Here is a 17,748-nt window from a genome sequence, read left to right as displayed (position 1 = left end):
GAGCTGCTGTTAGAATCCTGCAACAACAGATTCAAGAGGATATAAGAGATTTGGACATCATTTCTCCAATGTAACTGAACAGATTACCAAATACCTAAGGAGTAATGAGCAATGACCAGTTTTCTGCGAAGAAACCTACCAACTTATGCCGTATGGAGAACACACACATCAAAAAGCAAAAGTGCTACATGCTACTAGTAAGGGCCTCCCATATTTGAGAAGCTATCGACCTAGTCTTAGGCAACTTGGTCAAATGTACAGTACGTACTCATGCATTTGAACTTTTGAGGTTCTCATTCCATACTTCTGTAGACAAAAGTGTTTCAGAATTTTTGAGATTCAATTTCCCTGTGAGGCAATAGAATGATTTCATTTTCTCCCTCTTTTGAACCCTTGTTGGAAAAGTAAGGTGTGAATCTGTATATATGGGCCTGATGTGCACAAAACACTTGAAACTGTGTCGAAATAACATGTCACAGAAAAGCATCTCCAAGTTCGGTTTCTGAACATTTGGAATTCCCGAATAGCTGATCGACATCTCTGATAGGTTGGCTATAGTTCTTTTTTCCTTATATATATATATATATATATATATATATATATATATATATATTGCTGCTGGCTGGAATCATGCATAGGAATATCTCCTTGAACTTTACCATTGGAAAAGCTTTATCCCAAGAGGAGGGCACGTACCTGTTTCAGCGACACGTTCGGTTGAGGCTTTAGCCAAAAAATCTTCATGAACAAATTGATACCAAGAATTAGTGCTTTCAAAAACTTCAAGGACCAGCTAGAACATGCAGGCGGCGCTTTCCGCATAAACTGGGTGTTTACCATCTTAATATTCTTTCCTTTGTTAGCAGTTATTCTATATAGCATAGCAAAAAGCTAGCGAAAAGATAAAGGAGAAGAAGGGCAACCGAGGAGTAGCACGGTGGCCAAAGAATACGTTTTCTGTAAATTCGTTTGTCAGCCTCATCGGTGAAAGTCACCGTGATAGGGAAGCAGGTCTAACGTAAATGTTTAGATCATTTCTACAGAAAATGTTGGCCATCCATAAGTTTCACAAATCTTTGATGTCGTACTCAAATGGTGAATGATGTGCTGCCGCAGTCGCGACCGCGATGTGACACTTTCTAAACCAGGCGGCGCCTGCGACGAATTCGCCATTGAGAGCTTCGTGCGGGAAAGAGGGAGATTCCTACCGGGAGGCCGAGTGGGAGAGAGAGTGAGAGAGAGAGGATCGTATTCTTGTAAGTTGTAATTTTACGTGTTATTTTAATAATAATAAAAATATTGAGGATTATTGGTAAAAGTAAAATTTGTTATATTATTTTAAATAATAAAAAATATTTTTATCTTTTTACCTCATTCATAGTGATATCTTATTATTTTATTATTTCATTATCGTATACTTATATTTAGTATTATTCATATACGTGTTCATTATACCATTCTTTTATTAATTTTTTATTATTTTATAAACATTATTTTATTTTAATGTTTTAATCTATCTCACATATCTATGTTATATCATAATCTCATAAATCTTTTATTATCTCATAAATAATCTTTTATTATCTTATAAATATTATCTTATATTGATGTTTAATGTTATCTCATTCATTCGTACATTAGTTATTTAATTATCTTATAAACATTATATCATATTTATTTATTATTTTGTACTTATTTGTTATCTTACATAAAAATTAACTCAAATTGTTTACTATCGTTATGATCACCTAAACCAAACATCTTGCTCCTCCTCAAAGAACACAAAGCCATGAAAAATGCCATCAAATGCTTGTATTTATCAGAAATTTGCACTGATGAACAAACAATCAGGAGTGCATTAAGTGGTCGATATTAGACAACAAAAAGTGCGGGTTATGGGTAGTTTTCTCTCGCAGGTGGAGAAAGACTAACATAAATGCATCCGGCATAGAACATCACGTACATAAAGTAAGTACGTGCGTATCCGGTTGTGTACCTCTTGGGCTTAGACGCCGAATTCACCATGCCAAAAACTTAGACAACCTGGCATGATCAATATGAGAGGTTCCAGTATTAAACCACAAATATTTCACTCGACTAAATCTTAACAAATAAAATTAGCCAATATAACGTGTTCAACATAGCCCAAATCTTCCACTTACCTACATTTTCTGTGGTTGGATGTTTAAAAAATATAATAGTTCATCAAAATCGAGCTTCAATGTGGATCCCAGCTTATAAGTACAGCAGACATATCAGTTTAATTTCTTTAAGCATGGAGAAGTCTGCTTTCTCTGCACGCGGTTTGGAGACAAATCGCTTGTGAGTTAATTAGTGGGCTTCCTTCCATTTGTTGTCATAATCACATGCAAAGGGATAAAATCAAGGTCGCTTGGAAGATGATAAGGCCTTCGCTCCGAGATCAGAAACAATAGGTTGCTGTACGGACCACACCATGGAAATGGTTTATGCCACACACTGTGGCACAGTTTTTTTCTCTTTGATGAACAAAGACCATGGCGTCGTTTTCTGCCTGGTTCAGGACAGGAACATGAATACAAACACATGGGACACTATGTTTCTCTTTGCGCCCTTGCGGATCACAGATGAGTTCCTTTTTCTTTTCGTTTCTTTCTTCACTATTTTGAGTATCACGTACGTAGATAGTTTTTGACACGACAACTCGAAGCACCAAATCAAGGGAGGTAATTTTATTTGGTGCCATTTGAGGAGAACACTGTGGATGTTTAATGCATACATTCTAGGCGAACTTAAACGACGGCCGGAACTTCGGTAACCAGTTATAAGCAGCAAAAGGAAACGCACATTAAGCAGTTGAATAAGGATGAAGCAACTTCGACGAACAGCAGCTCCATTAATTCAGCTTGGGGTTTGCCACTTGAAAGCGTTTCAAGTTGAAGGAGATGAAGAAAATATTTCGTTTGTGAATTTGTCAAACACATTAATTATGTAGTAGAGAGTCTGCCACGCCCATCTCCGGAAGAAGAAGAAGAAGAAGAAGCAACTTTTACGTTTTCTATATAAGATCATGTTTGGAGCCTGGTTTTCAAATTTCCGTTGTTTTAAGAACGGGTCTGTTAGACGTTAAAGCTAGATTTTTTTGCTTGATGATCAAGAGATACAAAAAGGTGAGATTGCCGTGACAAACTTTGCACGAAAAGAGGAGAAACAGACGAGAGTCAATAATTTTGTATAAAGTGAAAGGCAACAGCTACCGATTTGGCCAAAGCAAAGAACTTAAAGGCATGCAAGTCTCCCAACCCATGCACCATTTCCATCATAATATCGTTTCCCCACTCTAATATCCCGTGAAACAAGAGGCCACAAAGGTGTTAAGAAGATATTAACCACAACCACAGATTGCATTCGAGCAAACAGCAGAAACCGCGTTAATAATGGCGGCTATTGCCTTATAGACAAACTCAGATAGAACAACTAAAAGAAGAATTCCTCGTGAAACTTGGTAACGTACTCGGTTTTATCGAGAGAAGGAACATCCGGTTGAAGTGTTTGAAACTTGCGCTTGCTCTACATCTAGCTTGACAAGATAATCCACAAACTCCGAGAAGATCTTTTACAAACGAAAAACCCTTTCCGCTGTTTGTGTGCATGACCAAATTTTCTGATTCAAACTTCATGGATAGAACAGAATGAAAGCAGTACATCACGCATATACACATGAATACAGCAGCGTGCTCCCCACCACCTTAAAGTGTCACTCTTCTGGTTTCATTCATCTTGAAGGAATAAAGATGACAAAGCATGATAGCCAGACGTAGTATATATATTGGTACTTGTAATACAACAAAATAAGATGATTTAGTTCTTTCACAAGGTAGGAGAAAAGTACTCTAACAAGATTCACTGGATTTTTCATCTAATTCCCTTAACCGGAGTTGCGGCTTTAGACAGAGTCCGTTCGCCGGCAAAAGGGCCGGATGGCAACATTAAGACTTCGGAAGCTGTAGTCATTTATGTCCATCCATATCTAACAGTCATTTATTGCACACTGCTGCCTTTGTCATGAGGAGCTTGTTCCCGCCCTGCACACAAAACACTGCTTAGCAACTTGCCAATGCAATATGAACACCACACTTGATTGATACCAAGTCCAGAGCTTCTTTTAAGTGAAGATGGAAAGAGAAATGCATCTAAGGATAAGATATCAGAAGACATTTAGATTCCTTACCTCATCAAACTTGTCCTTTCTGTTGCTCTCCAGCATCAGCCCAAAATGGATATGAGGAAAATGAGCCCACTAGAGGTTTGGAAATGAAAGAGAAGAAGGTTAGCTTCAGGCTGCAAAGCGGGAGAGGAAGAAAAAAAACAAAAGGTTGAAGGAAAGATTGGAGCAGTCACGTTTTTAGCTGCAGTACTGAACGCCTCTCTGTGGCTTATGTCTGGATTGCTTGCTTTAATCCTTTGGATCTCCTCTCTGTTCAACAACAGAAAATGCACAGCACAAATGTTTATCGTGTGAGCTTTGTATTCCTGAATGAGTAAATTAAGGAAAAGAAAACTATTAGAGCATCGAATTCAATTTACTTTATAAACTGATTGTATGCAGAAGGAACCCGTTGCCTCTTTTCGGGTGCTGCAAGAGAGGGAAGCAAGTAATCTGAAAAACGAATAATTCCAGAAAAAGCAAAAAGGGGCAGCAGAGATATTATTGAAGCAAAACAAGCAGCAGGAAAGTGGCACTCACGCCTGTTGACAGCAACAGTGTCCTCGTGGGGCTTAGGAGAAACCATGGCCATTGGAGAGAGCTTGTTGCATCTGGAAGATGATGAACAATCTAGCATGTGCATGTAATCGTGGGGAGCAAAGTTTTGCGGCTGCAACGTTTTTTAGTGCAACATTTATGAGACACAATGCAAGAAAAACGCCAAAGTGATGGATGGAAACGACTCCACCGCCATGTTGTTCACGTTCAGGTGTGAAGTGACTGGAAATGTGTCTCAAGTTTTAGAAAACCTCAGGTTGGAAGGGACAGTCGAAATAGAGAGCAATAAGGAGTTGGTCTCATGTTTCCGCCGTATATATTCCTTTCAAGGATTTTTGTTTTCTTTAATTGAAGAATGGACATGGAGACGTCTATCAATCAAATCAAGAAAAGAGAATCAGAGTTGGCTGTTTTTTTTTTTCTTCCTTTTTACCTTCAACCCTCTTTCTTTCCTTGCCCTTTCGAGAACAAGCCGATTGGACAGAGAGAGGAACATGCGGACTATAAACAGAAAAATAAGGTTTCCTTTCTCTGAAGAAGACGGCGGCGAGGATGGAAATCTGAAGATGTGATAGTTTCGAAAAGATCTCTCTCTCCCTCTCTGAATCTCTCTGTTGAGAAGGAATAATCAGCCCATGTTGAACGGAAACGAGATTACCTGAAGCATGGCCGCCATGTTGACGGGCAGCAGATTGGTGCAATGTCCGCATCTCACAGTGACGATGTTGAACAGGCTGCTGCATGGAACGCTTACCTGCAAGGAATTTAGAGAGGAAAGCAAGAAGACATGAGAGGGACAAAATTTTGAAATTTGAAGGAGAGCATCAGCTCCTGGCTCGAAAGCACTTTCTTTCTTAACACTACCATCGTGATCTTTACCAATTCTTACAAAGGAATCTGCAAAATGGTGGTGGACAAGAGCAAGTCCCTCTCTCACATATTCACAGTTAGCTAGCCTGTTCGTGCATACAGTGACTTGTCTTTGCCAGTAAAAAAAGACGAGAAAACAAAGGTCTGAATCGTAAGAAGAGCATGGAAAGAGACCTGACAGGAGGCATAGACACATTAAAAAATAAAAGAAAAGAAAGAAAAGCAGCAGGAATCGAAGTTCATGGGGGAGATTTTATGGCGACAATCCTTTTTTTTTTTGGGATCTGCGGTATAATAAATAGAAAGAAAAGAAACTTAGTTGTTGATCGTTCTCTTTCTTCGGGAAGAGCGCAAAGCGGGTGGGGGAAGAATCTATACCGCAAGAATGGTGTTGCAGAAGTTGCAGTGGACGTAGCACACTTGCTCAGAGGCCATGTCGATGCAGTTGGACATGCTCGCTGCTTGAGGATGCAGTGAAGTGCAAGCAGGCGATCAGGCGGGCGGGCAAGGGAAGAGAGCAGAAGAGCCAGAAGGGCAGTGCCTTCCTAGAAAGGAGAGGATGCAGTAGCAAGAAGGGCGGCAGTGTCTGTGCAGAAAGGAGCAAGATGGGGGGCTGCCAGAAAGCAATTGAGTGAAATTCTTTTGAAGGGCATTCACGGGGGGAGAGGGGGAGAGGAGGAAGGAGAGAGGATGTGGGGAGGGATCGACCTAAGGGTCAATAAAAGTAAAGCCGAGGAGGAAAAAGAGGGGAGGTTGATAAATAGAGGAAGGGGCTCTCCGGCGCTGGTGCTGATGAGGAAAAGCTGAGCGGGAAACCCGATACATAGATCGCTCTGACCGGGCGAGGGATCCTGATTTTTTGTTCTGGTTCAGCTGTACTATAGAGAGAGAGGAGAGAGAGAATGGTGGGAGGCAGGGGAGAGGTATGACAGGCAACTGGGACCAGAGCTGCTTTGGGGAAAGGAGATGTGGGGTTTGGTTCAGGAGGAGGAAGAAGAAGAAAAGGAGGATGAGGAGGAGGAAGAGGGGAAGGGAAGGGCTTCCATATTCCACATGAGTAATGGGTAATGGCTGTTTTGGCGTTATTCCAAAGGAAAAAGCGGATGGGAGCCATTATGGATGAATGAATGAGTGCATAGCACTGTAGCAATTCTCTCTCTCTCTCTCTTTTGGCGGACGAGGGGGGCGACATCTTTATTATTTATCTGCAGTTGCACTCTCTCTCTCTTCTCTCTCCACAGCTTAGATCGTATCTATCAACACATAAAGACAGAGATGAGGTAAAGCACAAGCGTTTCTTTGTGGTGAAACTATTAAAAGTGAGAAAAAAATCATTTTAACAGGAAGCTTTTCCGGTTAAACGACCACATTATTAGGCATTTTCTAGTTTCATCGGTCTTTCTACTTTACTTTTACGGCTTAGTAACAAAAAGTACTACACGAAACTCTTGGCCAGAAAAATTGGACTGATGATGATTAAATTCTTATATGGTTCTAGTTGCACGACAAATCAAATTCATGTTTTTATTGTGAACATATTTAAGTTTTGCCGACATGGGCGCATGGATTATGCAGTCAAGTTTTTAGTCAAATAAGATTTTCCGGCATTTTCTCTAATCAATCTAAAAAATTCCCCTCTATCTTTGTTATATACAAGTCCAAGATCATCAAGTGGGGTTGGATGGATGGTGGATCAGTGAAAATCTGGTTATCAACTTGTATTCTCATTAGTTTAATTCCTGCAAACACTATTTTTTTGAATTGCAAACTGTAGTGAACATTACTTCTAAGATGATCGTTCTTAGTGAAAAGAAACTGTTTTTGCTTTTCTGTAAACAATACAACAGCCTCAAGTATGGACATTTCTTGGTTATCCAAGAATTTGAAAAGCTTGCAAAAAAAGAAAAAAAAAAGCATCTGAAGCAAAATATTAAAAACATGGGGACTACCATGAAATGACACTACTTAGCCGCGTCGGTGCACACCTACATTGAAAAACAGAATCCCGAAGAAAGCCCCAGCCTTTCCATTGAATGACTGGCACAGCCCTAAACCCTAAAACAGTAGCTGGGCTATTCATGGGGACGGGTTCTCAAAGCGGGGTAATGTTTAGTGTTTCGAAGAGAAGGACAAGAAAGTTTGGGGTGCAGGGGCCGAATCTTGGAGGGCAAGGGCAGGCGGAGGCACGGGCCCAAGCCTCACGGGGGTCCATTCCTTTCCTTGTCTCTGCCTTTCTTCGCTGAACAGAAACTGATCATTTTCCTTGGCCATGTCCATCTCGAGATTCCAGGCAATCATCACCTTGTCAAACGAGCCCAATCCGCCAAACACATGCAGGTTTCGACTCGTTTTCTGGACAGGCAACAGCCGTTCCAGCCCCTTGCCGCAAGTCCAAGCCGCAAGAGCTTAATGCCCGCGCGCCTGCGCCCACACACCGGGGAAGGAGGAATGTCTACTAGTATGTGGACCAAGAATATCGGGTCATGTCCCGAACAAAAAAAAGAAACTGAGGACCAATTACTTTTTAACATGTTTGTGCGCCTGTCATGTATGAATTCATATATATATATATATATATGTGTGTGTGTGTAATGGTTACTCTAATTTTTCAAATCACTCAATGTAATCAGGACTTTTCAATTTGACATAGAGGCCGAGACGGCTCTTTAAAAAAAATTACATATAAGTTTTAGAAAATTTCAATTGTCCTATATAAAAATTTTAAAAAATGATATTTCAACCCTTGTCAAAATTTAAAAACTTTAATTAGGTACTCTTCATGAAAAAATTTTGTTTGTGCTCCTGATTTGATAGATAGTTTAGAAAAAAATAAGAAGGAAAATGTGATGGGTATTTTTATATGTAACATTAGTTCACACCTTTTTCTCATTGTTTTTCTCTTAAGCATCCATTTGCTATAAATGAACCTTTGGTTAAGATAGTTGTGTGATCTTGAATAGCCAAAGTCATCATTTGCTCATATATATATATATATATATATATATATATATAAATATAAAAGTGAGTAAATGATGTGTGCATGTATGTGTACGTTAACTAAGTAAATGTGAGAAGTATGTAGATTCATTATGTACTGTTACAAAAATTGGGTTGGGATAGTTCATAAACTGCAATATGAAAATTAAGTCACTTTCTTAAAGTCAAAGCATACATGCATCTCATCTGCCTAATTGACAAAGCATTTTTTTTTTTTACACATGACATTTGATTACTGTTGATCAGATGGTTCATAATCAGTTCATAATCAATTCATACAATTCTCAAATTTACCGTGTGTGTGCCTCTGTATGAGAGGGAGAGAAATGAAATCGTTTACGTATTCTCAAAAGTTAGAAGTACTTCTCCCGTTACTGAATGCTCAACAATAAGCATTCATGAAAAGGGAAAAGAGATAAGAGGGTCATTTGATTTGTCAGAAATAGTAGTTGTACAAGGTGCACCGATCTCTTAAGAATTTAATAACACACACACACACACACAGATATATATATATATATATATAGATATATATATATATATATATATATATATATATATATATATATATATATATATATATATATATATATATATATATATATATATATATATATATATATATATATATATATATATATATATATATATATATATATATATATATATATATATATATATATATATATTGAATGGTCTCTTTTGCGCAGGTGTGTATAAAAGTCTTAGGTATGTGAGGTTGGAAATATGTAAATGCAGGCGTTTATTGTAGGAGTGTTGATTTGCACAAAAGTGAGGCTGACATGTATGGTTAGATGCTCGTGTGTAGGTCATGCGTTCATACATCAAAATGCATGTATCGGTTGACAAATAATTTGGTTTTCTGTGTGGTCGCTTTTAGCTAATGTGATTGCATTTGTTGCCGTACGTGGTGGAACAGGTGTGTGTATATATATATATATATATATATTGTCATAAGCATGTGGTGCACAGATGGAGACTTGTGAGGCTGAAAATACAAGGCGAAAGGTGGATATCTGTTCCTTACAAGAGTATTTAAGAGTATAATAAGAGCATGGCAAGTGAGGAAACAGGCATATAGGAGTACACAGAGAGGGACTTGCATGCACTAGGGTGAGATATGAACCAATATAAAAGAATAGAGAAGTTAGAGTATTTTAGCGATTTTCCTAAAAGAAATGTCTTTTTTTTTTGTATTTTTAACTCTTTCACTATTCTTAGGAGGGTTCCTCTTTTTACTAACAAGGTGTAATGTGATCATTACATTCTCAGTGCATAATTTTTGTGTGCACGGGGCAGTGCATATAACCAGCTTCAGACCATATAACAAGGTCTATTATGGTTTTGAAGTCCATTACCCAACCCAGTGGAACCAGCTGTTTGTACATGATCATATTCCAACCCAAATTTCTTGATGAACACAACAACAAAGTGCCTCTTTCATAATAATAATAATATAATGAATTATATAATAAAAAATAATATACATGTTGTAGAAAGTGTATGACAATTGGCTTAATTCAAGTTCGACCTGAAAGTAAAAAAATTTGAGAAATATAGTTCGACCTCTTTACAAATTTGAAAATACTATTTGACCCTCCTAACACTTCACAGATAAAAAGTAGGCTGTCAGTGCAAATTCAAATTCAATTACGAGACCATGGGGTAGACCGTTTTTACCGATGATTGGAGAAAGTTGTCAGAAAAGCTTTCATATTTACTCACGTGTTTAGAGAGACATCAATAATTACTGACTGACCATCAATACTGATTTGATTATCACTAACATTCGGGCACATCAGTCAATGATTGTTGACTGACATGGGCAGTGGCTGTCAATAATGGTAGTCCTTCTATGCGCCAAAGTTTTATGGACATATGTTGTGGAATAAGTATGCCATTTATACTGACTGCAAACAAAGCTGTCATTATTTGTCTGATTATCAACATATATCCTTGTCCAGTCATTGTATGGTTCGTGTTTTACTAATGGTTTTTCTCTTCCCGTCAGTAAAACCTTAACTTATTTTGCTGCTGCGATCTCCCTTTCCCCCTTCTCCTTTTCCACACAACCACGTCCACCGGCGACGGTTGACCATCGGCGGCCGACACACAGACATCCACTGGTCATTGTTGATGGGACGAATCCCCACAACATCCACTATTGATCTAAGTCGGACGGACGTCCGGTGTGATGGACCACCGGTGAGGAACGCACCAGCAGATGCAACTCCTATTCGTCTTTCTCAGACGCAACTTTCTCAGATGCGTCAAGGTTCGTCTCCTTCTCCCTTTCCTTTTTCCGTGTTCTTTTTCTTTCCCCACTGTGCTAAGATAAAAGGTCGGACAAGCTAATCATTGGTCTTTTGTTAGCAAAGGTTAGCATATAGTGACGGCTGGGCAGAACTGTCGATAATACACTAATGGCTAATCCGTCAGTAAAAGTTAACTCATAGTCATGGCAGAGTAAAACCGTCAGTGACACTATATCTATTGACAGGACTCCCTGATTGTCAGTATAAGTATTACTGACGTTTTTTTGGGGGTATTTTTACTTGTGTTTTTTCCACGTCAGCAATGGTAGTTTGTTTTGTAGTGCAACAAAAAAATTCTAGCTTTGCCCTTGCTACATATAAGATTGTTTGAAGCTCACATTGATTCTATATGAAGTTCTATACAGGCGTTCACCAGAAAAAAATAGAAGTTCGATATAGAACTAACGAAGCAATGAAAGGCAGAGAGCTTGGTGCAGAGCATAAGCACCAATGGTCGAAGACGACACATACAAGGCTATTTGAAAATCACGCAAGGTTTACAAACCCTAGACAACTGATATGATCCTCTCTTTAGCTCTTACCTTATCACCATTCTCCATTCCATTCTCGTTTTTGTATGTGTTTTTGAAATTCTGCCTCAAGTTGAGCAGTTTGTACTTCTCTGCCATTCTTTCTATTGAGAGGTGGTGAGAAGGAATGTCTCTTGAGAGTTGGTCATTGAAAATGCAGTCTTGTATGACCCAATGTATGTGTGGTGAATAATGCAAATGCAGTGTGAGGTCTTCTCACCGTGGATGTAGGCTCCAATGCCGAACCCCGTATAAGAGCCAGGTTGGCTCTAGTGGACGTTGTTCTGTTTTCTGCATTACCCATGGTTGAATCAGAGAATGTATCGACGCTAGAGACTGGCAGCACGCATACACATGAAGCAACATAAGAAGGTTCAGATCAGAATCACAACTGTCATTAGAATCACATACTGCAGATTACTTCCAACCCTTTTACAGTAATTATTTAAGCTCGTCTAAACCTGTGAAGTTACTTTTAAGTGGGCAGTCAAAATTGGTGTATATTACTAGAAAAGACAAACAGTCTGACCCATCAGATCCTGCATTTGAGAGATGAGAATTAAAAAAAGACACTGTTATGAAATGTCCATTAAATTCCATGGTGCTTGAGATCTCCAGGGGTCTTATGTATCGAAACACCGCAAAAAAAATTCGGGATGCAGTGAAGGAAGTGAAAGGAAATCAATACAACTTTGCTAGAGTATATTAACTACAACAAGAAATTCAAAATTTTAATCGTGAAGGTAAGCCATTCAACATGTATGAACTTGCCAAAGCTACTCGTTTGCCATTTAAAAATTATGAGTCTAAAAGTAGAGAATTGTTTGATTTAGTACATTTTGATGTCTGGGGCCCAGCCCCGATTGAGTTATGTGTTTGGTTTTAAATACCATGTTACTTTTATTGATGAGAAATTGCGTGTCACTTGGATTTATTTGTTAAAGCATAAGCATGAGGTAGCTAAACTTTTCAAAATTTTTAGAATATAATAGTTACTCAGTTTGGATTGAAAATTAAACATGTTAGATCTGATAATAGTGGATAGTATATAAATGATGTGTTGAAAACCTCCTTTTTTTATGAAAATGGTATTATGCAAGAAAATCCTTGTGTTGGGATTCTCCAACAAAATGAAGTTGTAGCACACAAGAATAGACATCTACTCAATGTAGCTCGTTCTATTATGTCCCACATGAATGTGCCACAAAATTTTTGGGTTGATGCTGTGTTTGTAGCATGTTATCTCACTAACTGTTTGCCAGGTTCTAGTGGAGGAACCAGGTTCCTATAAAATTTTACGACAAAGAAAAAACTCCATAAATCATGTTAAGGTGTTTGGCTGCAAGTGCTTTGTTCACATGCAAGAAAGCACACATAATAAACTTGAACCGCGAACCATCAAATGTATTTGTAAGATACTCTACTTCAAAGAAAGGATTTAAACGCTTCAATCCAATTACCAAATGTCTTTTTATATCTCAGGATGTCAAATTCTATGAGATAGAACCTTATTTTGAGAGGCATGTTCTTGAGAATGTGGAAGAAAGTAATGAGAGGGACACAAATGTGAACATTATCATTCTAATGCCAATTTTTTCTTCAAACAAAGAGTCTCAGTGTGTTGAGGGCACTAATACTAAGAATACTGAGACTATAGAAGCAACATCTATGACAAAAAATTTGAGTATTGAAGAACCAGCTCATCAGATCTGGAGTGATGGGGAACTTTGGGGATCCACTCGAATGTCTAGACCGCCATCCAAGTTAAGATATTATTATTTCTATTGTTTGCATTTAGAGCCTATTGTTCACTCTATAGAAGATCGATTTGATTTTAGTGGGCTTGGGAAAGGCTACAAAGTAAGTGCATATGATCACAATAAACTGTTATCATTTGAGGAAGTGTGCAAAGATTCTAAGTGGCAAGCAACTATAAATGAGGAGTTGACAACATTAGAGAAAAATAAAACTTGGACCATGATGCTGCTATCCCCTAGAAAGACTGTAGTTGGACACTGCTGGATATATAAAATCAAATTTAACAGTGATGGATGAGTCAAATGGTACAAGGCAAGGATTGCTACAAAAGGGCATACACAAAGAGAAGGAAACGACTTCAGTGAGACCTTTGCTCTGGTTGCCAAAACGAGTTCCGGATCTTAATATTTGTGGCTACAAATAAAAATTGGTGTGTATAACAACTTAACGTAAAAAAATTGATTCCTTCATGGGAAATTATAAGAGAAAGTTTACATGAATTTTTGTCCATATTACACTCATGGCACTCGAAAGGTGTGAAAACTTCAAAAATCAATACATGGCTTAAACCAATTTCATCGAACATGGTTTTCAAAGTTAAGCAGTGTCCTTATTGAAATGAGATTTAAACGCAGAATAGTTTACTACACTTTGTTCAGATCTTGTACTGGCAGGGGCATTATGTTATTATTGGTCTACATTGATATCATAGTGATAGGTGATGTCAGATAATTGATTCAAGTGGTAAATACACTTAACGTTGGGTTTGCGATCAAGGATATGAGAAAGTTGAGGTATTTTCTAGATATTGAGGTGACACTCTCATATAAGGGTATGCTTTTATGTTATATTTTGGATCTCCTAAAAGACACAGGGTTGTTGGGAACCAAAAGTGTGGACATTCCTCTTGAGGGTAATAGTAAACTAAGACATGATGAAGAAGAGTTAATTGGAGAGGTTGACAAGTTTTAGCGTGTAGTAAGAAACCTTATCTACTTACCTATCACTCGTCCTAATATCAATGTAGTCAGTGTTATCAATCAGTTCAAGCATAAGCCTAGAACAGTGCACATAAAAGCAGTTTATAGGATTCTACGATATTTGAAGGGTAATCCAGGCAAAGGTGTCCTTATAAAAAGAAATGGAAAACTTGACATCATTAGGTTCACTTATGCTAATTGGGCCGGCAATCCCAATGATAGAATGTCAACTACATGTTTTTGTACATTTGTGGGAGGAAATTTGCTTCCTAAAAGAGTAAAAAACAATCTGTGGTTGCTCGATCCAATCCAAAGGCAAAGTATAGAGCCATGACATCATGTGCTTGTGAGTTGATTTAGATTAAGTTCCTTTTAACTAATATGAGTGTTGTCGTAAACCAACCTATGGAACTTGAATGCGACAATGTGGCTGCTATATAGGTCAATGCCAACCTTGTTTTTCATGAGAAGACCAAATGTATAGAGTTGAATTGCCATTTTGTTCATAAAAAAAATTAGAAAAAAGAAATTGTTACATTGCATGTCAATAATCAAGACCAGTTGAGAGATGTGTTCACAAAACCTCTTCATCATGAAGAACACATACGGATGGTTGACAAGTTGCGGCAGATCAGCATCTGCGTGCCAACTTGAGGGGGAGCATGTCATCATTCTCCCTTTGGCTCTTACCTTAGCACCATTCTTTCTTTTTCTTCTCTTTTGTGTACATGTTTTGGAACTCTCCTTGTAGTTTAGCAGTTTTATTTCTGTGCCCGGTTGAGAGTAGTATTTGAAAAAGCAGTTTTCGGCTATGTATAGCCCAATGTATGTGTGATAATAATGAAAATGTAGTATGAGTTCTTTTAGCAGTGGAACGCAGAACCACGTAAATCTCTGTTGCTTTTGCGAATGAGTGAGTGAGTATTTTACGTTTTTTGGGGTGCATCTATTGTTAATAATAATGACTGCCTGGTTGGCGCAAAATGGGTATTCGTCCTCCTGACATTCCTGGGCATGTATCATTGGTGCAAACTGCCACGGCCCGAAGACGTGCCTTCAATTCGTTTTCAATAATTTGGGGCCCTGGGTCAGGATGAAGAACATCCAACAGCTTCAGAAACGCGGTCTTCTCTGCAACAGAAGAGACAGCCAGCTCCACCGCAGACCCTGACGAGGAGGGTGAAGGAAGCAAAGGCAGTCGGAGCTCTGACACCGCGGCACTCGCAGGCACAGGCGAGGTTCGTGCAGGGGACAGATGAAGCGGAAGATGGAGCGAAAGGGAAAAATTGAAAATAGCACGCGAGGGCCCTAAAGAAACACCTGCCCACAAACCAAGCGGCTGAGACAGAAGAAAATGTACAGCACCGCGGCCCAAGGAACTTCCAACATCCAAGGTGGTGCACGGCATGAGGCGCACAGGCGAGAGATGCCTTCAAGGCAATCCGGCAGCGAAGAGAACTCGACTGCCAGCACACCGTGCGGGGAGAAGGAGACAGCTCAGGAAGAGGAGTCGCGGAAGAGAAATCCTCATCATGCGGCAGAAGACAAGCACGCCGAGCACCACACGAACAGGCGAACGCGAAGGAGTCAAGACCAGGAGAAGGCCGGGTAGGATCCTTCTTCATGGACAAGACATATCTGCAGGTAACTAACAGCAAGATAGCATCTCCCTACCACATCTGAAGCAGCAAGTACTACGCCGAAAATTCAACATAGCACACGAAACACACTACCAGTCCCTTCTCCTTGCTCTGGATAGGAACATTCGATCTTCAGAGGAAATGAAAGCAGACTGCCATGGTTGAAGCTTGACACACAACACCCTAGGCTGGAGGTGACCAAAAGAAGAAGATGCCAAATCTGCTGAAAACCTACAAGAATGCAGCGTCTCCAAACGAATCTGACGGATAAAACGTTGGACGTCCGCCAAGAAAAATATACCACTTGATCCTATCAGCAAGGAACCCACCCAAGGCAAGGGGACAGAGGTCAGAGATCGTAACCTCAGTAACCAATTGAACACCCCGTCTCTGAAGAAAAAAGGCAAGATCCCAAGAATTGAGGTCTCACGAGAGCTCCTCCAGCGCAAGCTTATTGGCCGCACAGTCCTGGAACTTAGAGAAACCCCAGCACCGGAAAGGGCGCCGGCGGCACATGAGCACACTGGTACCACCCACCGAACATCAACAACCCAAGAGAACGAGAGAGAGAGAGAGTCCACTGTGCCGCGGGAGCGAGCGAGGAAGAACACAGAGGGGGGAGAGGTAGAAGCGATGCGGCGCACGCGAGAAAGAGAGAGAGAGAGAGAAGGGCGGAAATAGAGGAAGGTGGATGGGGATGGAAGGAGGGAAGAAACCGGATGAGGGCAGAACCTAGGCGGCGAAGGCAATGACGGGGGCAGCGGAGGCAATATGGCGGAAGGGGAAAAAGGGAGAAAGAAGAGAGAAAACAGATGGGACCAACATAAGACAGGGAGAAAGAAGAACGATGGAAGAGACCAGACGAGTGTAGGCGGCGGCAGTGGCGACGGCGGTGGCAACCAGGCAGCCCACGGCGGAAACAGGGAAGGGCGGCGAGATCGAGAGAGAACGGCGGGGCAGGCAGAAGAGGCCGGAGGAAGCAGGACGGGGCAACGAAGGCAGGGGCGGCTGCTTCCGCACGGCGGAAGCTAGGCAGACGCCAGAACGGCAAGGATGGAGGGCAGCGACATCTACATGGGCAGCAATGGGCAGAAGCACAGGGAGGGCGGTTCAAATTCAAAAACTGAGAGGAGAGGACAGAGAGAGAGGCATGCAGGGGGCGAACAGCAGAGAGAGAGAGAGAGAGAGAGAGAGAGAGAGAGAGAGAGATCCACTGGCCATATACAAAACATTGACATTGCCTGATCCATTGCACCGGCCATGATCGGATGAAGCTTAAGATAAGCTGGCGGATTTCAGTATATATCGGATGAAGCTTAAGATGAGCTGGCGGATTTCAGTATACATCACTCACTCAATCCCACACAGTGATACTGTCTTGTCAAATATCGGATGACTAAAATCGAAAAGTATATTGCCACCAAAAATCACTGTATTGGTAACAATACTAATTTAGTTATAGAATTGTGACGGTTTATGGTAGCTTTAGTGAGGATTTATAGTCCCTTTAATGATAAATTTCTAAATTTTAGTCATCCGACAACTAAACAACATTGAATGCATTGATATGCTAATTGAAGAGGATAAAGTACTTTAGGGATAAGGTTTTCAAGGCAATGTTGTTTTCAATGTCTTCGAAGGACAAGGCAAAATATTGATTGAAGTCTTAGAATCCAATATAGGCGTAGATTTGGGATCAGTTGTAGTAGGAGTTCTTTTGCAAATGCGTTCCAATCACAACAAATCAATTTGGGTGTGAGATCACCAATTTTATCAAACTGGTTGGCGAATTTTTCATGAAACATAGAAAAGGATGAATATTTCTTGAAGAAATGCCTATATCACTACGCTTCAAACTGGTAAGTGGTTTAAAGTTTTCATAATGACCCATTT

General features: G+C 39.9%; 1 protein-coding gene across 1 annotated transcript; it reads right to left on the bottom strand.

Moving 5' to 3' along the window:
* Positions 1-3,728: 3,728 nt before the first annotated feature.
* LOC116267386 (axial regulator YABBY 5-like) lies at positions 3,729-6,757 on the bottom strand. Its single transcript, XM_031649063.2, has 7 exons — positions 5,993-6,757; positions 5,403-5,498; positions 4,727-4,856; positions 4,567-4,615; positions 4,381-4,456; positions 4,211-4,279; positions 3,729-4,064 (listed from the first exon to the last, which is right to left on the bottom strand). The coding sequence occupies exons 1-7, from the start codon at positions 6,065-6,067 to the stop codon at positions 4,017-4,019; spliced, it is 543 nt and encodes a 180-aa protein (XP_031504923.1). The 5' UTR covers positions 6,068-6,757; the 3' UTR covers positions 3,729-4,016.
* Positions 6,758-17,748: the final 10,991 nt, after the last annotated feature.

Source organism: Nymphaea colorata, chromosome 14 (assembly GCF_008831285.2).
Source record: "Nymphaea colorata isolate Beijing-Zhang1983 chromosome 14, ASM883128v2, whole genome shotgun sequence".
Classification (NCBI taxonomy): Eukaryota; Viridiplantae; Streptophyta; class Magnoliopsida; order Nymphaeales; family Nymphaeaceae; genus Nymphaea; species Nymphaea colorata.
This window is presented reverse-complemented; position numbering and strand designations above follow the sequence as displayed.